General features: G+C 35.7%; 1 protein-coding gene across 1 annotated transcript; it reads left to right on the plus strand.

Annotated features, from left to right (window-relative positions):
- Positions 1–245: 245 nt before the first annotated feature.
- On the plus strand, positions 246–27499 carry LOC307065301 (E3 SUMO-protein ligase RanBP2-like; the record flags this gene model as incomplete). The annotated part of the gene is given in 7 exon segments (XM_079722136.1): positions 246–386; positions 388–753; positions 757–2229; positions 2231–2834; positions 2837–3328; positions 3382–4464; positions 27306–27499. Coding segments are annotated over 7 exon segments (4353 nt in total).
- Positions 27500–27951: the final 452 nt, after the last annotated feature.

Raw genomic sequence — 27951 nt, forward strand, 5'->3', positions numbered from 1 at the left:
GATCTTCTCTAGGAAGGAAGCACCAAAGAAGGAAAAGGCCTACAATAACAAATCCAAAACAATTAAGAAAATGGTAATAAGAACCTACATATCGATAACTACCTTACATGTAAATGGAGCAGGCGCGTCGGCCTCTCGCCAGCGACGGTGCTGCGTCACAGAGCTTTGGGCGCCGCGTTCCCCAGACTGCAGCCGTTGCGGCCTAAGCACTGGCATCTCGCGCATGAACCCTGGTCGGCGGTGCTATGAGGCGCAATAAGGCCGACGTGGAGCAGTATATCTCCTCGGTGCAGGGCTCCGCCCCGTCTCCCCGGGAGAAGTCAATGAAAGGATTCTATCTTGCAAAACTGTATTATGAAGCTAAAGAATATGATTTTGCTAAAAATATATATATCTACATACATTAACGTGCAAGAAAGGGATCCCAAAGCTCACAGATTTCTCGGCCTTCTTTATGAAGTGGAGGAAAACATAGAGAAAGCAGTTGAATATTATAAGCGTTCAGTGGAATTAAACCCAACACAAAAAGATCTTGTGTTGAAGATTGCAGAATTGCTCTGTAAAAATGATGTTAGTGATGGAAGAGCTAAATACTGGGTTGAAAGAGCAGGTAAACTTTTTCCAGGAAGTCCTGCAATTTATAAACTAAAGGAACAGCTTTTAGATTGTAAAGGTGAAGATGGATGGAATAAACTTTTCGACTTGATTCAGTCAGAACTTTATGCAAGACCTGATGATGTCCACATGAACATCTGACTAGTAGAGCTGTATCGCTCAAACAATAGACTGAAGGATGCCGTGGCCCACTGCCACCAGGCAGAGAGAAACATAGCCTTGCGTTCAAGTTTAGAGTGGAATTCCTGTGTTGTACAGACCCTTAAGGAATATCTGGAATCTTCACAGTGTTTGGAGTCTGATAAAAGTAACTGGCGAGCAACCAATCAGGACTTACTTCTAGCCTACGCTAACCTTATGCTTCTCACGCTGTCCATGAGAGATGTGCACAAGAGCAGGGAATTGTTGGAGAGTTTTGATAGTGCTCTTCAGTCTGTGAAATCTTGTGTGGGTGGAAATGATGAACTCTCAGCTACTTTCTTCGAAGTGAGGGGACATTTCTACATGCATGCTGGTTCTCTGCTTTTGAAGATGGGTCAGCATAGTGACGTGCAGTGGCGAGCGCTCTCTGAGCTGGCTGTGTTGTGCTATCTCATAGCCTTTCAGGTTCCAAGGCCAAAGATTAAATTTATAAAAGGAGAAGCTGGACAAAATCTACTGGAAATGATGGCCTGTGATCGCCTGAGCCAATCAGGGCATATGCTGCTAAACTTAAGTCGTGACAAGCAAGACTTTTTAAAAGAGGTTGTAGAATCCTTTGCCAATGAAAGTGGGCAGTCTGCTGTATATGATGCTCTGTTTTCTAGTCAGTCACCTAAGGATAGATCTTTCCTTGGTAATGATGATATTGGAAACCTTGATGTACAAGCACCAGGTCCTGAGGATTTGGCTCGATATGATGTTGGTGCCATTCGAGCACACAATGGTAGTCTTCAGCACCTCACCTGGCTTGGCGTACAATGGAATTCATTGCCCGCCTTACCTGCGATTCAAAAATGGCTAAAACAGCTTTTTCATCATTTGCCCCAGGAAACCTCAAGACTTGAAACAAATGCACCTGAATCAATATGTATTTTAGATCTTGAAGTATTTCTACTTGGAGTAATATATACCAGCCACTTACAATTAAAAGAGAAGTGTAATTCTCACTACAGCTTCTATCAGCCTCTGTGCTTGCCACTTCCTGTGTGTAATCAGCTTTGCACAGAAAGACAGAAATCTTGGTGGGATGCAGTTTGTAATCTAATCCACAGAAAAGCAATACCTGGAACCTCAGCAAAATTGCGACTTCTAGTTCAGCATGACATAAACACTCTAAGGGGCCAGGAAAAACATGGCTTTCAGCCTGCTCTACTTGTGCACAGGGAAAAGTGCCTTCAGAAAATGGACAGTGGTCTTAATTCTTTTTATGATCAACGAGAATACATAGGCAGAAGTGTTCATTACTGGAAGAAGGTTTTGCCATTGTTGAAGATACTTAAAAAGAAGAGCAGTATCCCTGAACATATTGACCCTCTGTTTAAACATTTTCATAGTGCAGACATTCAGGCATCTGAAATGGGTGAATATGAAGAGGAAGCACACATAACATGTGCTATATTGGATGCAGTTAATTGGAAATATAGACGATGCTGTGGCTGCTTTTGAATCTATTAATAATGTCGTTTCTTACTGGAATCTTGCACTGATTTTTCACAGAAAAGCAGAAGACATTGAAAATGATGCGCTTTCTTCTGAAGAACGAGAAGAATGCAAAAATTACCTGAGAAAGACCAGAGACTACCTGATAAAGATTTTAGATGACAGTGATTCAGATCTGTCAGTGGTTAAGAAATTGCCTGTGCCCCTGGAATCTGTAAAAGAGATGCTTAATTTAGTCATGCAGGAGCTCGATGACTTCAGTGAAGGAGGGCCTTTTTATAGAAATGGTTCTTTGCGAAATGCAGATTCAGAAATAAAACATTCTACACAGTCTCCCACCAAATACTCTCTGTCACCAAATAAAAGTTACAAGTATTCTCCCAAAACACCACCTCCATGGTCAGAAGATCAAAATTCTTTATTGAAAATGATCTGCCAACAAGTAGAGGCCATTAAGAAAGAAATGCAGGAGTTGAAACTAAATAGCAGTAACTCAGGGTCCCCTCATCGTTGGCCTACAGAGAATTATGGACCAGATTCAGTGCCTGATGGATATCAGGGGTCACAGAATTTTCATGGGGCCCACTAACAGTGGAAGAGAAGAAAAAGCCTGAAGATCTTCCCTCAGATGACGATGTTCTCATTGTGTATGAGCTAACCCCGACCCCTGAGCAAAAAGCTCTTGCAAGCAAACTTCAGCTTCCTCCCACTTTCTTCTGTTATAAGAGCAGGCCAGACTACATCAGCGAAGAGGAGGATGATGATGAAGATTTTGACACAGCTGTCAAGAAGCTTAATGGAAAACTATATTTGGATGACTCAGAAAAATGTAGACCATTAGAAGAAAATCTAACAGATAATGAGAAAGAATGTATTATTGTTTGGGAAAAGAAACCAACAGTTGAAGAAAAGGCAAAAACAGATACGTTAAAGCTTCCACCTACATTTTTTTGTGGAGTCTGCAGTGACACTGATGAGGACAATGGAAGTGGGGACGACTTCCAATCGGAGCTTCACAAAGTTCAGGAAGCTCAAAAATCCCAGAATGAGGACATAACTAGCATGGCTGACAGTGTGTGTACAGATGGCAGTAAAGTGACTGACCATTTTTGTGTAAATCTGAAGAACCAGAGTTTACTACCAGATCTATTAGTTCACCACCTATTTCTTCTGAAACTGTCGATAAACCTGTGGATTTATCTACTAGAAAGGAAAATGATGCAGATTCTACAAGCCAAGTGGAAAGCAAAACAGTTTCATTTGGATTTGGAAGTAGCACAGGGCTGTCATTTGCAGACTTGGCTTCCAGTAATTCTGGGGATTTTGCTTTTGGGTCCAAAGATAAAAATTTCCAGTGGGCAAATACTGGAGCAGCTGTGTTCGGAGCACAGTCAGCCAGTAAAGTTGGTGAAGATGAAGATGGTAGTGATGAAGAGGTAGTTCATAATGAAGATATCCATTTTGAACCAATAGTGTCATTACCAGAGGTAGAAGTAAAATCTGGAGAAGAAGATGAAGAAATTTTATTTAAAGAGAGAGCCAAACTTTACAGGTGGGATCGAGAAGCCAGTCAGTGGAAGGAGCGTGGGGTTGGAGACATGAAGATCCTCTGGCACACGATGAATAATTACTACCGGGTCCTGATGAGAAGAGACCAGGTGCTCAAAGTGTGTGCAAACCACGTCATCACCAAAACAATGGAACTGAAACCCTTGAATGTTTCCAACAATGCTTTAGTTTGGACTGCCTCAGATTATGCTGATGGAGAAGCCAAAGTGGAACAGCTTGCAGTGAGATTTAAAACTAAAGAAATGGCTGACTGTTTTAAGAAAAAATTTGAAGAATGTCAACAGAATTTATTGAAACTCCAGGAAGAACAGGTATCACTGAGAGCAAAGGAGACAAATCCTGTGGTGTTTTTTGATGTTTGTGCAGATGATGAGCCTCTGGGATGTATAACCATGGAATTATTTTCAAACATTGTACCTCAAACTGCTGAGAACTTCAGAACACTGTGCACTGGAGAGAAGGGCTTTGGTTTCAAGAACTCCGTTTTTCACAGAGTGATTCCAGATTTTGTTTGCCAAGGGGGAGATATCACCAAACACGATGGAACAGGAGGATGGTCCATTTATGGAGATAAATTTGAAGATGAAAATTTTGATGAGAAACATACCAGTCCTGGCTTACTATCCATGGCCAATCGAGGCCAGTATACCAATAATTCTCAATTTTTCATAACACTGAAAAAAGCAGAGCATTTGGACTTTAAGCATGTAGTATTTGGGTTTGTTAAGATGGTATGGATACTGTGAAAAAGATTGAATCCTTTGGTTCTCCTAAAGGGTCTGTTAGTCAAAGAATTATTATCACAGAATGTGGACAGATATAAAATCAATGTTTTTCATAGTAGATTTTACCTGTATAAACAGTTGATTGAAGCCTGGCTGTTAAGACAACATGGTAATTATGTTCAGCTTTTGAAAATGGACATTTCCAATGTATAAATATAAAATTGCAGCTTATAGCTGTTGTCACTTTTTCATGTGTTATAATTGACCTTGCATGGTGTGAAATAAAAGTTTAAACACTGAAAAAAAATGTAAATGGATTAAATGCTCCAACCAAAAGACATAGACTGGCTGAATGGATACAAAAAGAAGACCTGTACATATGCTGTCTACAAGAGACCCATTTCACCTAGGGACACAAACAGACTGAAAGTGAAGCAATGGAAAAAGATATTCCTTGCAAATGGAAATCAAAATAAAGCTGCAGTAGAAATTCTCATATCAGACAAAATAGAGTTTAAAATAAAGAGTATTATAAGAGACACTACATAATGATCAAGGGGTCAATCAAAGAAAAAGATATAGCAATTGTAAATATATATGCACCCAACATAGCAGCACCTCAGTATATAAGCCAAAGGGTAACAGCCATAAAACAGGAAATCAACAATAATAGAATCATAGTAAGGGACTTTAACACCCCACTTTCACCAATGGAGAGAACATCCAAAATGAAAATAAATTAGGAAACACAAGCTTTAAATGACACATTAAACAAGATGGACTTATTTGATATTTATAGGACATTTCATCCAAAAACAACAGAATACACTTTCTTCTGAAGTGCTCATGGAACATTCTCCAGGATAGATCATATATTGGGTCACAAATCAAGACTTGATAAATTTAAGAAAATTGAAATTGTATCAAGTATCTTTTCTGACCACAACACTATGAGACTAGATATCAATTACAGGAAAAAATCTGTAAAAAATGCAAACACATGGAGACTAAAAAATACACTACTAAATAACCAAGAGATCACTGAAGAAATCAAAGAGGAAATAAAAAAATACCTAGAAAAAAATGACAATGAAAACACGATGACCCAAAACCTATGGGATGGAGCAAAAGCAGTTTTAAGAGGGAAGTTTATAGCAGTACAATCCTACGTCAAGAAACAAGAAACATCTCAAATAAATAATCAAACCTTACACCTAAAGCAGTTAGAGAAAGAAGAACAAAAAATCCTCAAATTTAGCAGAAGGAAAGAAATCATAAAGATCAGATCAGAAATAAAAGAAAAAGAAATGAAGGCAAGGTTAGCAAAGATCAATAAAACTAAAAGCTGGTTCTTTGAGAAGATAAACAAAATTGATAAACTGTTAGTCAGACACATCAGTAAAAAAAGGGATGACTCAAATCAATAGAATTAGAAATGAAAAAGATGTAACAAGTGACCCTGCAGAAATACAAAGGATCATGAGAGGTTACTACAAGAAACTATATGCCAATAAAATGTACAACCTGGAAGAAATGGACAAATTCTTAGAAAAGCGCAACCTTCTGAGACTGAACCAGGAAGACATAGAACATATAAACAGACCAATCATAAGAACTGAAATTCAGATTGTGATTAAAAATCTTCCAACAGGGGCTTCCCTGGTGGCACAATGGTTGAGAGTCTGCCTGCCAATGCAGGGGACATGAGTTCATGCCCCAGTCCAGGAAGATCCCACATGCTGCGGAGTGGCTGGGCCCATGAGCCATGGCTGCTGAGCCTGCATGTCCGGAGCCTGTGCTCCTCAAGGGAGAGGCCACAACAGTGACAGGCCCGCGTACAGCAAAAAAAGAAAAAAAAAAAAAAAAATTCCAACAAACGAAAGCCCAGGACCAGATGGCTTCACAGGCAAATTCTATCAAACATTTAGAGAAGAGCTAACATCTATCCTTCTCAAACTCTTCCAAAATATAGCAGAAGGAGGAACAGTCCCAAACTCATTCTATGAGGCCACCATCACCCTGATACCACAACCAGACAAAGATGTAACAAAGAAAGAAAACTGCAGGCCAACATCACTGATGAACATAGATGCAAAAATCCTCAACAAAATACTCACTAACAGAATCCAGTAGCACATTAAAAAGATCATACACCATGATCAAGTGAGGTTTAGTACAGGAATGCAAGGATTCTTCAATATATGCAAATCAGTCAATGTGATACACCATATTAACAAATTGAAGGAGAAAAAACATATGATCATGTCAATAGATGCAGAAAAATTATTGACAATATTCAACACTGTTTTATGATAGAAAAGCCTACAGAAAGTAGGAATGGAGAGAACTTACCTGAACATAATAAAGGTCTTATATGAGAAACCCACAGCCAACATCGTTCTCAATTGTGAAAAACTGAAACCATTTCCTCTAAGATCAGGTACAAGACAATGTTTTCCACTCCCACCACTATTATTCAACACAGTTTTGGAAGTTTTAGCCAAAGCAATCAGAGAAGAAAAGGAAATAAAAGGAATCCAAATCGGAAAAGAAGAAGTAAAGCTGTCACTGTTTTCAGATGACATGATACTATACATAGAGATCCTAAAGAAGCTACCAGAAACCTAGTAGAGCTAATCAATGAATCTGGTAAAGTAGCAGGATACAAAATTAATACACAGTAATCTCTTGCCTTCTTATATACTAATGATGCAAATCTGAAAGAGAAATTAAGGAACCACTCCCATTTACCACTTCAACAAAAAATAAAATAAAATACCTAGGAATAAACCTACTTAAGGAGACAAAAGACCTGTATGCAGAAAACTATAAGACACTGATGAAAGAAATTAAAGATGATACAAACAGATGGAGAGACAGATATACCATGTTCTTGGATTGGAAGAATCAACATTGTGAAGATGACTATACTACCCAAAGCAATCTACAGATTCAATACCACTCTTATCAAACTACCAATGGCAATTTTCACAGAATTAGAACAAAATTTTTCACAATTTGTATGGAAACACGAAAGACCCTAAATAGCCAAAGCAATCTTGAGAAAGAAAAACTGAGCAGGAGGAATCAAGCTCCTGGAATTCAGACTATACTACAAAGCTATGGTATTAAAACTGTATGGTACTGGCACAAAAACAGAAATATACATCAATGAAATAGGATAGACATCCCAGAGATAAACCCATGTACATATGGTCACCTTGTTTTTGATAAGGTGGCAGGAATATACAGTGGAGAAAAGACAGTTGCTTCAATAAGTGGTGCTGGGAAAACTGGACAGCTACATGTTTAAGAATGAAATTAGAGCATTCCTTAGCACCATACACCAAAATAAACTCAAAATGGATTAAAGGCCTAAATGTAAGCCAGATACTATAAAACTCTTAGAGGAAAACATAGGCAGAACACTCTATGACATAAATCACAGAAATATCCTTTTTGACCCACCTCTTAGAGAAATGTAAATAAAAACAAAAATAAACAAATGGGAGCTAAAGAAACTTAAAAGCTTTTGCATAGCAAAGGAAACCATAAACAAGAGAAAAAGACAACCCTCAGAATGGGAGAAAATATTTGCAAATGAAGCAACTGACAAAGGACTAATCTCCAAAATTTACAAGCAACTCATGCAGCTCAATATCAAAAAAAATAAACAACCCAAACCAAAAATGGGCAGAAGACCTAAACAGACATTTCTCCAAAGAAGATATACAGATTGCCAACAAACACATGAAAGGATGCTCAATATCACCAATCATTAGAGAAATACAAATCAAAACTACAATGAGATATCACCTCTCACTGGTAAGAATGGTCATCATTAAAATCTACAAACAAATGCTGGAGAGGGTATGGCGAAAAGGGAACCCTTTTGCACTATTGGTGGGAATTTAAATTGATGCAGCCACTTTGGAGAATTGTACAGAGGTTGCTTAAAAAACAAAAAATAAAACTACCATACAACCCAGCAATCCCACTACTGGGCATATATCCTGAGAAAACCATAATTCAAAAAGAGTCATTTACCACAATGTTCACTACAGCTCTATTTACAATAGCCAGGGCATGGAAGCAACCTAAGTGTCCATCAACAAATGAATGGATAAAGAAGATGTGGCATATATATATATATCTATATATATATCTATATATCTATATATATATATATATATATATAATGGAATATTACTGAGAAATGAAATTGAGTTATTTGTAGTGAGGTGGATGGACCTAGATTCTATCATACAGAGTGAAGTAAGTCAGAAGGAGAAAAACAAATACCGTATGCTAACCTATATATAAGGAATCTCAAAAAATAAAAAAAAAATAAAAAATAATAATGGTTCTGAAGAGCCTAGGGGAAGGACAGGAATAAAGGCCCAGATGTAGAGAATGGACTTGAGGACACAGGTAGTGGGAATGGTAAGCTGGGACGAAGTGAGAGAGTGGCCTAGACATATATACACTACCAAATGTAAAATAGCTAGTGGGATGCAGCCACATAGCACAGGGAGATCAGCTGGATGCTTTGTGACCACCCAGAGGGGTGGGATAGGGAGGGTGGGATGGAGGTGATATGGGGATATATGTATATGTATAGCTGATTCATTTTGTTATACAGCAGAAACTAACGTAACCAATGTAAGGCAATCATACTGCAATAAAGATGTTAAAAAAATTGCCTTAGTTGGAAATTTTATGTACCTGTAACCATATGACATGTTGTCTCTTGTGTCTAGCTTCTTAAACTTAGAATAATGTTTTCTGAAGTTAATCCAGGACATAACCTGGCCAGGAATTCCTTCCTTTTTATTATTGAGTAGTATTCTATTGTATAGATATACAACACTTGTCTGTTCAGTTATCAATTGATGGACATTTAAGTTCTTTCCACTTTTTGGCTATTGTGAATAATGCTGCTATGGACATTCATGTGCAAGTCTTTTTGTGGACATGCATTTTCATATAACCTGGGTATAGACCTACAAGTGTTGGGTTCTACAGTATTTTATGTTTAACTTTTGGAGAAACTTCTAAACTGTTTTCCAAAGTAGGTGTACCATCTCACATTCTCCCAGAAATGTATGATATTTTTCCACATTTTACACATTGTTACCACTGTTTGTTATTGTTAGTCTTATTTTGGATAGCTGATCTAGTGGATATGAAATTGTATCTTGTAGTTTTAATTTATATTTCTCTAATGATGGACTTGTTATGTACTTATTAGCTCTGATGTGTATTTTTTTTTCAAGGCCACCAAAGTATTAGCTTAATCCTGATACTATCTACCAGGAGATAGAATCAGATAGCACAGGTTAAGGGTTCAGTACTACAAGATACCCCCCTCCCCCCCCACACACACACTTCGGAGGCCAAACACAAGTCCAGGTTGCTACCTGTGCTTCTGACCAAACAGCTATAAGTAGGAGGGTCACACAACCACCTGCTTGGGTTCTATTAATCTTCTAGAGTGGACCACATAATTTAGAGAAACATTTTATATCCTTTTATTTTATAAAAGGATATAACTTAGGAACCAGTAGATGAAAGAGATGCATAAGGCAAGGTATGGTGAAAGGATGCCGTGCTTCTATGCTTTCTGGGTGCACCACTTTCCTCATATCTCCATGTATTCACTGGAAGCTCTCAAAATCCCATCCTTTTTGGTTTTTATGATGACTTCATTACCTAGGTATGGTTGCTTAAATCATCGGCCATTGGTGATTGAACTCAATTTCCAGACGTTTTCCCCTTCCTAGAGGTGAGGGTGTGGTGGGATGGGATTGAAAGTCCAAACCACTAATTACAAAGTGGGTTTCCCTGGCAACCAGACCCCATCCTCAAGTTACCTCAGGGCTTTCCAAAAGTCACCTCATTAACCATTAATAGACCTAATAAATAAACAAGTGAACTATTTGGGGGGGAAATTAAGATAATATAAAACATATATAACTTTCTAAACCAAACAGGGAAAATTGTTATCACACAAATACATGACATACACACTGATAATAGAAATAATCACAGATATAGGGGATGTTACCTAAATCATGAGAGACTAATTTTCTCCATTCTATGTAAGCACATTTAGAAACTTGAATGATATATACATATATATATATATATATATATATATATATATATATATATATATAATTTTTTAGGAAAATGTAAACTGCCACTAACAATCACAGAACAGATAGATAATTTGAACAGATAAATACCACCTAAGAAACAGATTTGTCAAAGAGCTATGCTCAAAAAGTGGACTGTTTCCTAGAGCAGTTTGTTAAGAAACAGTTAATTCCAAAGCTATATAAAATCCTTTGAAGCACAGAAAAAAGAAGAGAGTTTCCAAATTTTTTTTATGAAATTGGCAAAGTATTGACACCAAATAGTGATTAAAGATATAGTCCAAAAGATGTGGTCCATCAGCCACATAGCCCCCTGCCCCTCTAAAAAAATTAAGAAAAATAAAGAGAACTCCAAACTAATCTCACTCATGACACCAGTTTACAAAACATTAAATAAAACCTACCAAACATTACCCAGAAGCATACTAATCAAGACTGAGTCTTATTCCATGTATGTACCTATTCTGCTATTTCCCTGAGCCTGACTGCTCTAGTACAAACATATATAGCATTATAGCATTTGAATAACATTTGGTGACATTTGACATTTGTTTCACTGGTGGTCAAAGTGCCTAATGCCCAGGTGGTAACTCCTAGGTGACTTGAATCATTGTTAGTCTTTAGTAAATGACTTCATGGTTAATGGCTTATTCTCCAATTTTTCTTTCAAGTCTCAGGAATGTTCAGTACTATAGTTTCCTTTGCATTCTATCCTACGTTTCATCTCAGCTTTGTTTTGTGTTTGTGTGAAAGGGCAGAGGTTTCCCTGGACCAGAATTAATTGTTAGGTCTTTCAGTTCTACACTATTTACTTTTGTATGCAATTTGTTTAACTAATTGGATATATAGTGGTAGTTTGGCATTAAATGCAATGTATACATTGGTAGTTTTGCATTCAAGATAAACTCAAATGAAACACCAATGTAATATTTAAATGTAACATTTTTCAAATTTTAAGAATGAACAAACCAAAAAAACTGATTCAGTTAGTAGTCAAATTGAGCAGAAGATATATTAAAACTAATACATCTAGAGTAGAGATCTAACAGCTTTCTCTCATCTCTCTCTTTTTCCCTCTCTTGTCTTAATCTGTCTATTACGTTTATCCATCTCTCTTTCAATAGGGCTATTATCTAACCATTTTCTTAAAATTCCTTAAAATTCTACTCTCACATAAGACTTAAAAAGACTTTTAGTATAAGCTGTACATTCGGATTCCTTTCTGAGGGCAATAGACAGCATCTGATTATCTTACTAATGGAGGTAAATGTCTGTCCTGATTAGGAGAAAAATACCACGGCCTTGTATCAATGCATATCATGGTATAATAAGAAAATAGTATAATGCATGGCTTTTATCTGCATTTTCTGTTCTTATTGAAAGAAGGAATGAGACTAGAATAGGTGCTGTAGAAGAACACTAAAAATAAGGTGGTTCGCTCTGGGCTTTGCCTGGACTAGCATAAAAGACGCCTGGATAAGGTGGGAGCCAAGCTGCTAGGAAAGCACCTCATTAAAGGTAGGCTGCCTAGAGAGAGCAGAAGGAACACTGCGGCTTGAGAGCAGTGCAGTAGCAAGTCCAGACTTACAGGAATTCATATACCTGAAGTCCGGAGCAGTCAAACCAGCTTGAGGCCATCTATCACCATAGCAGTTAGTGGCTGCAGGGGCTGTTTGAACCCTAGATTCCTGGAGAGAGTACAATACCAGAGTGACTACAACACAGAGCTTCTGACCCTGAGATCCAGTAAGTAAATGTTCATAAAGCAAGGATCAAGAGGTTTGGTTCTCCCTGGGCACTTAGCTCTGAGGGTGAACAGGCATTCATTAGAGAGATAAGGCTCAAGTTTGAGAGATATGTCTTAAGTATTAGCAAGAGCATATCTGAGACTTCCTAAAGCAAAACAGCAGGCCACCCACCAGAGTGGAGAGCGCTCAGAGAAGGCACAGCTGTGGCTGTCATAGAAGGATTGGACTAAGGAAAAAAAAATATTATAAATGCTAGTGTCTCCAAGAAAAGCAAAATTTACTTGGTTAGATAGTGTTAAATACTTATTCTTCCTATTCCAAAATATACAATGTAGTTTGTTTTTGACTGATTTGAGTAATATTTTGTTTCTAGTATCTGTAAAGAATAAGTATGCAAATTTTAAAGTTTATGTTTTAAAAACTTAAAAAGAAAGCTTGAGAGCTAGAAAGGATTGTAGAGATAATATATTCTATCACATACTCACACAATCCATTTCCAAATGAGAAATGTGACACTCAGGGAAATTCTCTAACTTGCCTAGATCATGAGTGGTAATGAAAGAATTAATACTCACACTGCTGATTCCTAACACAAACTTAGTTTAATATAGAATATCGCTAATAAAGAGTAAATTTGCTAAATAAAATTTCTACTTTATCCATTTTTCAGAACATCAACAACAACAACAAATGGTTGGCTACTTGCAGGAACACAAGTTTTTTAAAGAATAAAAGAAAAAATGTTTATGGATATAACTCATAAGTACTGACACATTCTATATGAGTGCATAAAAATATATACAATGCCAATATATATACATTGCATATATAGGGATATATATATATATATATATATATATATATATATATATATATATATCATCCAGATATATATGGATAGCTAGATATATATGGGTATATATAGTTTTATATGTAAACAAATATATGTAGGGATATATGCATACATACACGTATTCCTTGAATATGTAATTTCAAGTTGTAATTCTTATCAACTGAAGAACAGAATAAGCTGCCTCAAAATGTGCCGTGTTGGCAGGTGGATTGTTTTGAGCTAAAGTCAATCAAGACACAGCAGCTTCAAGAAAAAAAAGCTTTTTGACCTTCGCCTTAACTGCCTAAAATAATTTTTAAATAAAAGGCCTGGTCCAGCAAGAAACTGTCACCAGAGATAACTATAAAGAGTATGGGCTATGTGTAATAAGCTGGCGGAGCTTAACAGGGCTTGTTCAGAATCCTCTCTGTGGACTCTGTGTCTCTGTTAGGCATGAAAAACACTTGTTTACCAAACATTTGCTCTTCCCATCTTGCTGTGAATTGTCTTCCTTCGCTTTGAGGACCTAGACCCCTACCCCCTTCTCCTTAGCTCAGGATGACATATAAGCCTCAATTGCCTGAATGTCTGAGAGCTTCTCATGTCTATGGGTGGTTCCTGTATACGTGAACTGAAGTTTATTTTTCTCCTGTTAATCTATCTTACATCAATTTAATTATTAAATGAGTCAAAAATACCTACAAGGGTAGAGAAAACATGTTCCTTCCTGGCACAACTTAAAAACGTGAGCATAATACAACAAGCAAATATAGGAAGACTCTGAATGATGGAAAGAAAAAGATGGGCTGACTAAGGACCACGGGATTTGAGGAATGAAAAGACAGTGAGCTCTTTGGGTGTTAGCTTTGCCTTCTATATAACCAGGTTGAGACACGGGGGACTGCAACCTGAAACTATCAAAAGACGTAGACAAAATGACCCAAGAGAAGCCTGGTCTACCTAGCCAAAGAAGAAGGAAAAGGATAAGGATAGCCTAATAGAGTAGTAAACTTATTGACAATACCCACTGTACTCCACCTAAATACCAGTGGAAAAACTCCCCCACACCCCCATTCTTGGTGTCAGGGGAGCTGAGCACAGAGCCAAAGTTCCACACATCTCTCCCCTACTGCCGATAGACAGCAACAGATAGTGCTCTGAATACCCCACCAGATTGTTCTTGTTTGGGCTAAGCAAAGAGCTGAACTTTCACCTTACCAGGCAGTAACAATGTGAAATAAAGCAGTGTAAGTTGGTGTTATTCAGGACGTTGCACCCACATCTCCCCCTGTGTCAATGAAGCCCAGTGGAGTTATGAACCTCCATCCTCACTGTTCTCCACCCTGTTGCCAGCAGTGAGGCAGCACAAGACAGTGTGAGGCAGTACTAACTGGCACTCTGCTTTTGCTGATAGGGTAGTATTTTTGTGGATCAGCAGGGAGCTGAGTTTCTATCCTTATCCACCAACAACAAGGTAGTACAATGCCATGATCTGCTTTTTCAGGGATAGTGTCAGTAGAGCCCAGTGGGTATCTGAACCTCTACCTCCACACAGACCTATGTGCTACAACTAAACAGGGTGAATCTCCACTAAAACAGATTAAATTGAATCCAGAATCTCACAACATATCCTAGAAGTCCAAAATACAATCCAAAATCACACATCATTTCAAGAACCAGAACAATTACTACTTGAATCAGTAGGTGCCAACACTGATATAATTCAGCTATTGGAATTATTTGGCAAGGATTTGAAAGCAGTAATCATAAACTTGCTTCATGAGCAATTATGAACTCTATTAATAAGTGAAAAAATAGAAAACATCAGCAAAAATGTAATATATTTTAAAATACAAAGGGGAAATATAGAACTTGTAAAAATGTAAATATAAAAAATGAAATAAAATCTCACTGCACCAGCTCAATAGTAGATTGGAAACAACAGAGGAAAGAATCATGAACTTGATGATAGACAATAGAAATTACTTAATCTGAACAGTAAAGAAAAAATAGTTAACAGAGTTTCAATGGCCTGTAGATCAATATCAAAAAAAAATCTAGTATTCTTATTATCAGAATCCCAAAATGAGAGGAAAAAAGAGCATGGGGTTGAAAAACTATTCAAAGAAATTATGGCTGAAAATTTCCCAAATTTGGTTAAATGTATAAGCCAGCAGATTCAAGATGCTGAGTAAAACCCAAACAAAATAAACCCAAAGATGTCCGTGTTATGATGTATCATGATCAAACTATTGAAAACTAAAGACAAAGAAAAAATCTTAAATACAGCTAAAGATAAATGATTCATTGCCTATACAGGAACATTGGTTTGAATGATAGTAGATTTCTGATCTGAAAGTATGGATTCAGAAGGAAGTGTAATTCATTTTTCAAGTACTGAAAGAAAAGAACCGTCAACCCTAATTCTATAACCAGCAAAAATATTCTTCAGGAATAAATACACTCTCAGATGAAGGAAAATTAAGAGAATTTGTCATCAGCTTACCAACCTTTAAAGAATGTTTAAACTACCTTTAAAGGAAGTTCTCCAAAGAGAAAGGAAAATAATAATTGTAAACTTTCATCTATATGTCATAGTTGAATCACATAGGTTTATCAATCTAACATATCCCAGTGGTAGTTCTTTCAGTGGGAGTTAGTGTGTTTGTTTATGTAAGTATATATGTATTTAGTTTGTTCACATATTAGACATCAGACATATGATTACAAGCCTTTGCCAAGCACTAGCTAGGTACAGAGAACACAGTCCATGTTAGAATTGCCCATGCATGCAGAGAACATAAAATTTCGTAGGAGAAAATGACATTGCACACATAATGAGACAATTTTTTAAACTTACAATTATTTAAAATCCTGTGAAAATGTGTAAGATCGAGGAGGGTGTATGTCAAAAGAGCCTTACCTCCTCTAGTGGACTGGGTAGGGAGGGCTTTCTGAGAAGGTGCGATTTAAGATGATACTCAAAAATGAGGGTGATAACAGGGTTAAAGGTGGTGGGGGCCAAGGAAGTGTGCAGAAAGAACATTCAGAATAAAGGGACAACATGGACCAGGGCCTGATGTGGAAAGGAAGGAGTTTGGGGCATTCTAAGAACTAAAAGAAAACCAGCACAACTGAAATTTTACTGTGTAATGGGGAAATGACACTTTTGAGATAGATGGGACCTGAAAGCCATGTAGACCATTCTGAACTTTATATAGGACCAACATGAGGTTGCAGCAGTATTTTAAATGCAAGAGCACTATGATCAAAACATTGCTTCCTGTTGGTGTTTCCCAAAGGCCCTTCCTTCTTTCAGAAAACACAATTGGATGACAGGGTGATTCTTTGTTCTTAGTGATTCCCATTGATAGCAGTTATCATCAGTTTCCTCTGTTTGTGACAGGGGCAGCTACTGGCAAAAATTATACCTAGTGACTTCTACTTTCTTTATCAATTTATTGCCCATATTCTGGAGAAAATTTCAATTGATCATTACTTTTTCAGCACCTTATCTACAGAACATCTTCCAGCAGGATTCTAATTTTCTTAAGTTAAATGAAATTAATAAAATTACACTTAGAATAGTGCCTGCCACATAACTTCAAGAAAATGCATTAATTTAAGGTAGTACTTACAGTTTACACAAAACTTTTTCAAAGTCCACCTAAGATGTCCTGGGAAACAAGCATGAGTAACATCACTTGCTGGTTATATCCTAGTGTTTTTATGAGCTCTGTGCCCACAGATACCCTCTATCCTGAGAGAAAGAGCAGGCATTTATTTGCTTTCCTACCTCAAACTGTTATGTATGCTAGTCTTCTCAAGTGTTGCAATGGAAATTCATCTAGTAGTATGTGAATTTATTTGATATGCCTAAAATTTATTTTTATGTACATCCCCTGACCCTACTTCTCCTCCCTTATCAGTAAGACACTCATGAATACCTATGTAAACTGGACCTTGTGAAGACCTCTGAGTACATCACATAGTTCTACATGCCAGAGGGGCAAACTTAACTTAATAGGAACAATCAATAAATTCCATGAACCAATCTGTGAGACAATAAAATGTTTATATTGCTTGTTTATGGATAATGTTTATTTATCCCACAGCTCCTCATAGAGAAAGTAAAGCAGGCAGATCACTCAAAAGTTATCTACTTGCCACAGTTAAGAAGAAGCAGCTAGTTGTTGGCACCTACTTCCTTTATGGATATTCGGCACTTTTGGTATCTTAATCCCATTCTCATTGAACCAGATTCTTTTCCTGCCAGGACCCCATCACTGCTGTACTCACAAACGCACATAGAATCTCTTTCTCTCTCTTCTAGCCACTATAGTGGCCTCTATGTTGTTATGTCTGACTTGACAACCAAATTCTGACCTGATGGTTTTATTAGCCTATAACTTAACTTCTGACCTCTAGATTAGATCATGTGGGGTTAACATTAGATCATGTCGGGTTAAACCTCCAGCTCTCAGAAAGAGAACACCGGGGTCTTCCATTTGAAAATAAGTAAAAAATAATGATGGCACATTACTCTGTCAAAGGTAATTTTTTATTGAATTATGATTTATTTCTTAATAATCAAAGCAGATTGTTTTAAAAAATCCATAGACTTCCCTTAATAGACTTATTTTATAGTATAAAAAATATATTAAGGAGACAAACACATGATTGCTGAGGAAATCTTTCAAAACATATTAGTATAAGAACATAAGGAGAAAGTCACTTTTCAGAAACAATGAGATTAAAAAGTAGAGTAATTTTTATACATGGTGGCTCTATACTACTTTTAAAAAATATTTATTTTTTATTTATTTATTTTTGGCTGCTTTGGGTCTTAGTTGAGGCACACAGGATCTTTTGTTGTGACATGTTGGCTCTTCGTTGCAATGTGTGGGTTTCTCTCTAGTTGTGGTGTGTGCGGGCTCAGTAGTTGTGGCTTGTGGGCTCTGTAGTTGTAGTGTATGGGCTGCGGAGTTCGTAGGTTCTGTAGTTGCAGCACACGGGCTTAGTTGCCCTGCAGTATGTGGGATCTTAATTCTCCAATGGGGGATCGAACCCATGTCCCCTGCATTGGAAGGCAGATTCTTAACCACTGGACCACCAGGGAAGTCTCTCTATAATAATTTTTAAATTTTCTTAAATTTAAATACACTTTTAATGTAAAAAATAATCACTCAGTATAATAATATTAATAGATTTTTTACTAAGTGCCTACGATGTCAGAAATGTACAGATGTATTATTATTATATTTTTATCTTAACAGCATCTCTAAGAGATAGGTATTACATCCGCATTTTAAGGTGACCAAATTGGGACTCAAGGAGGCTTAATGGTTTAATTAAGTTTACATGCTAATTAAGTAGTGAAGTTTTGATGGAAATTGAAATCTGCTTGGAAACCCTGTTCTGGATTCCAGTTCAACATGATGATATATTAACTGTTGGCATATGTAATATTTTGACTACTTTATATTATAATAAAAAACACTGACACAAAAATTCCAGTGAGAATTAGTCCTGCTCTAGCTGGCAGTCACATACCTGCATATAAATAACAAATGTTTGTTTTTTTGTTTGTTTTGAAAACACACAAAGAATACCACTTTTGAATCTTTAAACAAGCCTGGCTATGAGATTTTTTATTTTGCTTTTAAAAGACTTGTATGCTCTTTGTGATAAATATGCTCAATTATCTTGATTCTTCCTCAGAATTAGACATTTATTTTCACAAAATTCACTGTATGCTTACGAGAGAATATTATAGATTACAACTGTAACTGCCGTTACTCTCCTAACCTACTCATTTTCCAAATTTCGTAAACTAATAGTCATTTATTGTCAGATTTTTATTACAAAAAATTCCAAATTAGTGAATTTATCAGTTTTTATAATACAGTCTCTTTAGGGATATTTTCCTCCCAATGTAAGAACTGGGTGTGTATTTAACATGTCACACTATCATATTTACTGTTGCTGCTCAAGACTTCAGTTCAATCCAGCAGGTTTTCGTGAGCAACTCCTATGTGCCAGTGCAGAGCAAGAGCTGCTGAATGAAAAACTAATAACATAATCCCTGCCCTCAATAAAATAATGGCCTAATTCTAGTACATTGTATAGAGTAGCAATTACAGAATTTCATTTTTGAATCCCAGTCTAAAATGATCAGTTAAGCTCCTAATAATGAGACTGGCCAAAATTCTAATTTTCTGATTTTATTACACATTAAACAGCAGTAGGTTCCAGTTAGGGCCCTTTGTAAAATGAGATTTAGAGGAAACACTAACTTTGTTCTATACTTACGACAACACTGGGTACTGACTGCCTACAGTCTAATATCTCTTGATTGCAACTTATAATCTCTGGTGTCTTCTAGTATTCCACCTTACAATCTTTTTGCTAACTGCCTATAGACTAGTTTCCCTGATTCTACTTTATGAAACACAGGGCTGACTGAATTCAGGGTAGTATCCCCAATTCTTCTGGACTCTTTGAATTATTCTCTGTTATTAGGCACGTTTCCATCTTTACTTATCTTCTGACCAACATCCCAATCACAATATGGTCAAACTAAATATTAATAGCTAACAGTGTTATCTGGCTTTTGAAAATAATTGCATTTCTGGTTTCAAGGAAATCCTCCACTATGCAAAATTGCCGTCTCTCGATGCAAGTGGGAAAAATCCAACCCCATTAAAAAACAAGGAAGAGAGAGATTTATTTTCTATTGCTAAGTGGGAATTGTAATTATCACAAAAAATAAGTGGATGGTAAAGAGTTCAAATTATGTCAAAATTTTAGAGATGACTTCATTTAGATACGTGGTTTGCACTGATTTGTGGTTTACATTGAGTACAATGTTATCATTCTCAATGTTATATTATGATTATTGCAATAGAAACACATTTTTATTTAAAAATCAGTTTATTAACCCATTAGTTGGTATCATGAAACCCAATCTCTCGGGAAAAATAATAGTATAGTATAGTAGAAAGACAAAAGAATTTGAAGTTTAGTTTCTTTCTAAAATGGAGTGATAATACTTTACAAACTTACAATAAGGACAAAACAAGAAAACTCATATAAAATGCTTTTATAAAATGCAATAAAAGTTTTAACTTAGATAAGTATCTGGTAATTAATTGTAAAAATAAGACATCATATTGACTAAGCATATTGGAATAATTCTTAGGAGAGAACCAACTCAATTATATAAAACAAATGTATAGAAGTCCTGCTTTTAGACTTCTTGTAAAAATATGGTAGCTCCTTGACTCCCTAAGATGTCGAAACAGTATAGGTGAAACTACCCCAGGGCTGAGATAATTGGTTTCACTTTTATACGCCCCAGTTTCTACATTTACATTAGCTATACTAACAGAAAGACATGTTTGTTTATTTTTTTCTAAGTAGGTCTATAATAATGTTTAGAGAATATAATGAATGGAATATATCTGGTATCATGTACATTAATTTCTCATTTTAACCATGATTTTTAAATGCAATGCAAACATCTATGAAAGTTTAAGAATGTGAGTAGATCACAGTGGAAGAAAAAGCTGAAACAGCTAATATACTTGCCCAATATTGGGGGGAGAAAGCTGCTTGTCATTGAAAAGCTAGAAAAGACCTTGCAGTCACTGCATTTGGATGTAATGGCTACCCAATAGAAACACAAAGTGGAACTTGCTCAGCTAGAACAGCAGATAACACAGCTTGAAAGCGACTTTACAGCTGCCAGGAAACTTTGTAGTTAGAAAGATCAGCTACACCCTTGAGATTCTGAGGCATGGGGGAAACATATCTGTTTAAAAATTACATGGCTATTGATAAGGAGACGGAACTGGAAAAACCGTTTTGTACATTTTTTTCTGAATTATTGAGAAATATCTATTTTTTTTTAAAATTATTTATTTATTTTTTAAATTTATGGCTGTGTTGGGTCTTCGTTTCTGCGCGAGGGCTTTCTCTAGTTGTGGCAAGTGGGGGCCACTCTTCATCGCGGTGCGCGGGCCTCTCACTATCACGGCCTCTCTTGTTGCACAGCACAGGCTCCAGACGCGCAGGCTCAGTAGCTGTGGCACACGGGCCTAGTTGCTCCGCAGCATGTGGGATCTTCCCAGACCAGGGCTTGAACCCGTGTCCCCTGCATTAGCAGGCAGATTCTCAACCACTGCGCCACCAGGGAAGCCCGAGAAATATCTATTTTACCATAAATTTTGTGAATCCATCTTTCTCTCGTATGTCTCTAAATTCAATATATACCTCAAGTGTTGGTAATAGAAATGCCATCTAGCTTCATTTAGATAGATATTAAAACTAAATTAAAAAAAAGCAGTATTTATTAACTTATGCCTGTAGATGACTTGAAGATAAATCTGCCAAAACTGTAAATGTAAATCCTTCCTATTCACTTTGTATTTCAGAGGCAAAGCAAACGACACATTTTTCCTAGTGGGGAAAATGACACATGTCTGACAGGTGAAATTAACACCATCTATCCAATTCAATTGACTAAGTGCTTATTGTATAGAGAGCTAAATATAGGACTACGGGCTAGAAGCTGGCAACACACAGATAGATAATAGGACAAAGTCCTGATCTATCTGGATAGGACAAAGTCCTGATCTACCTGGAGCTCATTTCTTCATGGGAGTTCATTAAGTGTACCACTGTAAAACACAGTCTCCTACTATGTTCACTAAAAAATATATTCACTTTACAAAGTATACAATTTTTATTATTATTAAGAATAGGTTTCCTTTTTTAAAATTTAGGGTGAAATCAATTATCTGAAATCTAATCAACAAATATGTAGTCTCTACATCCCAGAATTTTCCAATTTCTAAATCTTTAAACATATATACATAAAACATGAATAATGAATTCTATTTCCTAGCACCTTTAAAGCTAATATTATTTTATAACTTTTATAACGTAGTTTTTTTTTTTTTTTTTTTTTTTGACTCTGCATATTTGTACAGCCTGCTCAGAATAAGGGCATGGAGTTCTAGGACTTATAAATTTTCCATAGAAAACAAACAAAACAATATAAGTCTTACGTTTGTAAGAACTTTTGAAGTGCTTCATTATATTGAATTGTTTAAAGACTATTAGCAATAGTAATACCAAATCATTCTTGGGTTGGACTTACAATTTAACAATTGGTTAGGGAAAAGCCTTTTAGAATCAAATGGACCTAAATCCATACCTTTTATTAATAATGACAGAAGTAATGGAACATTGAAATACATATTCATAAGAAGATATCACATGCCATTTACTAAGTTTTGTACACCTGAGAAAATATGTTAATATAGATAATTGTTGTGTTAAAAGTATAGCCAAACATGTCTGCAGGTTTTAGCTGTCTAATCTAATTCTACATTCTCAATGAATAATGTTTAACATTTGAACCAAAAACAGTTTGGCACGAATAATTAAAGGCTTAAGTTAAATACATAGACAGTCATTTAAATTTAGATCTGCAATAACATTTACTATTATTCTCCAAGGCTTTGACTGCTTGACAGAAACAAAGTACTCTGGGATTAATTTCAAGAAATGGTGCCAACTCTGCCGCAATTTGCTGTAATTAAGACATGAAAGAACACTAAATATTCAGATTAAAGAAGCATGATGGAGCATGATAGAGTGTCAAGGTGTGGCAGGGAGCCAATAAAAAAAAAAAAACAACCAGGAATACCATATTGATGGATATGAAAACAGCACCGGTAAAGTTTGGTGAATTTTTTTTAAGGAAGCACATTGGTTTATCATTTTAGCTTTCCATTATTTTTTTATGTCTTTCCTCACTCAAATTTAAAGCTGAGACCTGGTGTGTTAGAAAGATAATAAAATTGAAAAAAGAAAGTGACAAACATTGTGTTCTTCTAAAGCTAATTAGTTCAAGTGTTGTGGAGAAGTCATTAGGAGGGTATCATAATTATCTTTATGGTGAAGGGATTTCCCTGTGTGTCACATTAGTGTAGTTTGCTTTAGAGCTAAATGAAAGAGCCATATAGGTGTTAACTCTAAGAGATTAAATACACTTTTTGTATTCATTAAATTCTTCTTTACAGTTTAAAGAGAAAGTATTCATTTTGATCTAACAAGTCTCCTTTTTAATTCCCTAAGAATCATGGGATATAGTATTCTTTAGTCTTGGAACCTTTATGTATTGATTAACACTTCATTTAGGCTAATGGTGGGTGAATCTTCCAACTGATTTTTTTTTTTAATGAAAGTCCCTTTAAGGTTTTGATCCTAGAAAAGATGTGGATACTTGACCCAGTTGCTAATGAGGAGTTGTATAATCTCCAGTATCCTATAGCTCAAAATAGCAGGATGCAATATAAAAAGTCCATCATAAAAGGCGCTATTGGAATGCTTTTTGTCTTCACAGGCAATACGCAAAAAAAATAGGACTTTCTAAGAAAGTCAGAAGCTGGTCTCCTGCAGGCACAGGAAGCCATCAAAGTCAAAGTGGGTAAGGGGGAGGCGCCTAGACAGTGCGGTCAGGAGACTGAAAGAAAATCCCAAGATCTACAGGGAGGGAAGCGTTGGGAAGAGCAATCTTCCTAGTCGTCAGAGCAGGTCTCCAGCAGCCACGTGGGGACCTGCCGAATCTGCATAGAGCAGGGCATTGTGAGAGAAAGCAGTGTACCCCAAATTGTGAGCTTCACCAGTATGGAAATCTGTTCAGCCTGACAAAAGAGAATTTCATGTTCCAGGTATATGATTAGAGGCTCAAAATAGAAAATGTGGATCTTTTCAGGCTTTGGGGAAGATGCTGCTAAGAGTCAGCATCGTCCAGAGAGCCATAAAAACAAAACTGAGTTGTTTACACACACAGAGATCTTTGCAGGAAACTGTGTAATGTCTTTTGGATACAGACTTTCTTCTATCTTAGCTTTTTCCCTGATTTTGCAAATCTTCATTTGGGAAAAAAGAAGCTTGAAATAAAGGGCATATTGTATAGTGCTCTTAAACAGTTCAAATTGATATTCTGCCTAGAATCTTAACATTCTAGTAAAAAAAAATGTAGTTGGAGAGATATCAAAGTATTTCACAGATACTAGTATTTACATAACTTAGATTAGATAGAAATAAGATAATTTATTATTGCATAGCATAAATAAGTAATCAATTCTGCTTATAATCTGTGGTGCATAATATTCACACAACATTGAATCTCTATAGTTAGAAGTCTATATGTTTGCTAAGTTTTTTTTTTCACATAAATAAATAGTATGAAGCTAGGAGTATTATTATCTTTATTACATGTGAGTTATTGTTTGACTAAAGTTTGTGGTGTAATATTTTATGAAATAATATCTGAATGAAGTCACTGGGTACATAATAGACAGCCATCGTCAACCCCTTAATTTTTCCTTCCACTATTCACAACGTTGCCAGATACGTATTTCTGGATAAAACCCCCAGAGGTCTCCTACAAATTCTTTTTCAATACAACCAGATCATTGCAGATAATTGTATTACACAGTGTATCGATCCAAAATCGTTGTGAACCGGAAACATCTGAAAAAACATGATTATAGCTTTCTGTTTATTGTTCGTGCATCATATAATCAGGCTTTTGTGTGAATCACCTGTAAAAAAGGCAAGGTGGAAACATCAGAGAAATTACCTCTTTACAAGAATCTATTGATCACTTTAAATCAAAGAAGTATGTTTGACATAAGATTACCTGCCAGTTTGAACATTAGGTACACTATGTTATAGCCTGGGGCAGTTGTAAGTCTGACAAAGGGATTGTAAATAAAGCATGCAGCTGCGAGTGCCTCTGGCTTGGGATCAACTCCGGCTCAAGTCCAAGGCATAGGTAAACTTAAAATAATTTACCCCTTTTTAACCAGCATATAATGAATTAGAGTAGACTCTTAGGAGAACTGTGGGGCATAAATCTCTTAGTCATTTTGAAACGGCAAACTTCGTAGAAAATTCACATCATACATAGTTGATAAAAGGTCTTTTTTGTTTATGTGCCACAAGTTTACTCAAGTAGTCTTGAAGTCAGTCTATTGGCACAGGTAAGTTCTTCAAACAAGAAACTTCCTGAAACATTCCTATCTCCATAATTATTTGTATATAGTCTGATTGCTCAAAGTCCTTTTAACTTAATGACTGTTAACCTCTCAATTTCACTGTCTGAAAATTCTCCTTATTTAAAAAGTTTTGGCGTAGGTTTTTTTTTTTTTTTCCATAAGAAATATGTATACTGTGGAAGGTGAAAAGCATATAAAATGAAACATTGCACTTTACTTATGCAACTACATTAACAATGCTAAAAAATATCATTATAAAATATTGATTGCTTTTACTTGATTACGTTTTCTTATTGGTCAAGAGCAGGGAAAGCTAAAGTGACTTTATATATTTTTAACCTTGAAGGGTTTTTAAAAGAATTTTGAAATTGAACTTGTTGTAATCTTTATTGGATTTTTTCCCCATACTTGAACATGTGTTGAAATTATTAAACATTTAACTCATTTGTTCAGAGGGATTTCAATGTATTTGAAATTTAATAAAGATGAGCTCTAGATGATGCATTCTTCCTTGTTAAATATTTAGCTGTTTGCGTTAGCTCTGTGGTTTCCTGAGGCACAAAATTAAACTGTTAATATATAGCAGGTTTAAACTATAAAAATAGTAGATGCTGTAATTTCTTCTGGGGCAAAACTGGTCATTTTGAATACTTGCAAGTAACAAAGCAAACATGTATGCACATATTTATTAGAATATAAGCACTCAGTTGTTCAAAATCTATAAATAAGAAACTGAGAATCAGATATTCTTATATCTAATTTATAAGGGAGACATCATTCAACTTCAAAGATGAGTGATAAATGCAGAATATTTATATAGAGTTTCTTCTTTATGAGGTTGGCTGTAAAAGATACCTCTGATGTAAGACTTTAATACCTTGGTTTCCAACTTTATTGAAGCTTAATATAAACACCATTTTTTGGACATAAAATGAGAATCATTAAAAGGGAAGATGCTTTTCTTGAAAAAATATGACCTTCTCCATTTCTATTTATATTGATTTGGAGATACTAAAAGTATTTTTTTTTTCTTCATTTGAACTGCAAGATTGAAATTGCTAATTTTCATAAAATATCATGATCTTTAATGTAATGAATTATATATCCAGTTATATTTAAGAATACCTCCAAAAAGATACTATTTAGCAACTTTATATAAATATATACACAAATGTGATTAAAAATAAAATTAAAAACCCTGAAAACATTTAAAATTCATGATATGTTTTTGAGAAAATCTGAAAAGAAAAAAACTGATAAATACTTTATAAACGGGAAATACTAGAATAAAAATACAGATATATATCTCTAGGAATACGGTCAACAAAGAACAAAGGAAAAATGTCTTTGTCTTAAATCACTTATTTTTTGAGAGCTTAAAGCATACTGCCTAAGTATGCTTTGGTCTAATGAAAGACTGCCATCTATTGGATGACCTTGAAAAAGTGTTTAAATTTCCTAAGTATTATACATGAAAATAAATCAGTGGAGAGCCATCATTTTGGCATAATTTATAACATATCAGTCTTTGTCTATATGAACATATATACATATACCCAAGGCCTATGCAAAAGAAAGAACAAGAATAGTATACATTAATGTTCTTCTTTTATAATACACTTATGTAGCAGCAGAAGACTCACAAATAAGCTCAGGGAATTGTTGTCTGATGAAGACATCTAATTTTTGGATTCAAATGTTTTATAAACTCGAGATTACTGACACGCATCTTGTATCTCTTCGTACATATATTTGTTTACTTGTGTTTTAAATAAAGGAATCTGAACATTTGAATGCATGAGCTTGTATTTGGACAAGAAGAATCTGTTTAAATCTTCTTCAAAGCTGCATTGCATAAAATTTAATCCAAAAACAAAAGAAAAAAAAAAAACACATTAACTTGGTTTTTTAAAAGGCAACGTTCTTGTTTTATCTTTCAGCCCAAGAACTTGCCAGTCAAGATGAAAAACTTCTACTAATGGAATCCAGCTTGAAAGCTACTCAAGAGCAGCTAACTGAGCAAATAGCAGAAACAGTTCGCCAAGAACAGAACAGTAGAAAACCCCAGGCAGAGCTGAAGACAGTGACAGAAGGGATTATTGCTTCTGAAGAAGAAAAAAATGATTACAAGTGAGTTGTTTTTTAGTATTTCAAAAAGTTTTACTTTACAAACTGAAATCAAGTCAGTCCTTTTGACTTTAGCTCTTAAATATTTAATTCTCTCTGTCTTGCAAAAGGTTATGTGTAAATATACTAGCTTGTTCAATAAATTGTTCGTTCCAAAATAGATAAACTTTAAATTTCCAACATCTCTTAACTGAAACGGCACATATTGAAAACGGTAACTGTCCTATTCCAGATTCTGAGTAATGACGTGGCAGTCAACTTTCTTGTTAACTATCAAGAAATGTTCAAGGTAGGGTTCAAGGCAAAGAATACACTGTGTTTCTGTAGCACCTATCTGCCAATGGCATTCTCATCTTTCTCCTTTTGGAGTCCAAAGGTTACATATGGCTCTTGTTGACTTTCTTTTTGTTAAAGTAGCAGCTCTAAGCAAGACAGTATTAAATTGAGAGACGTTTAGAG

The sequence above is a fragment of the Hyperoodon ampullatus genome, assembly GCF_949752795.1.
Source record: "Hyperoodon ampullatus genome assembly, chromosome: 17".
Classification (NCBI taxonomy): Eukaryota; Metazoa; Chordata; class Mammalia; order Artiodactyla; family Ziphiidae; genus Hyperoodon; species Hyperoodon ampullatus.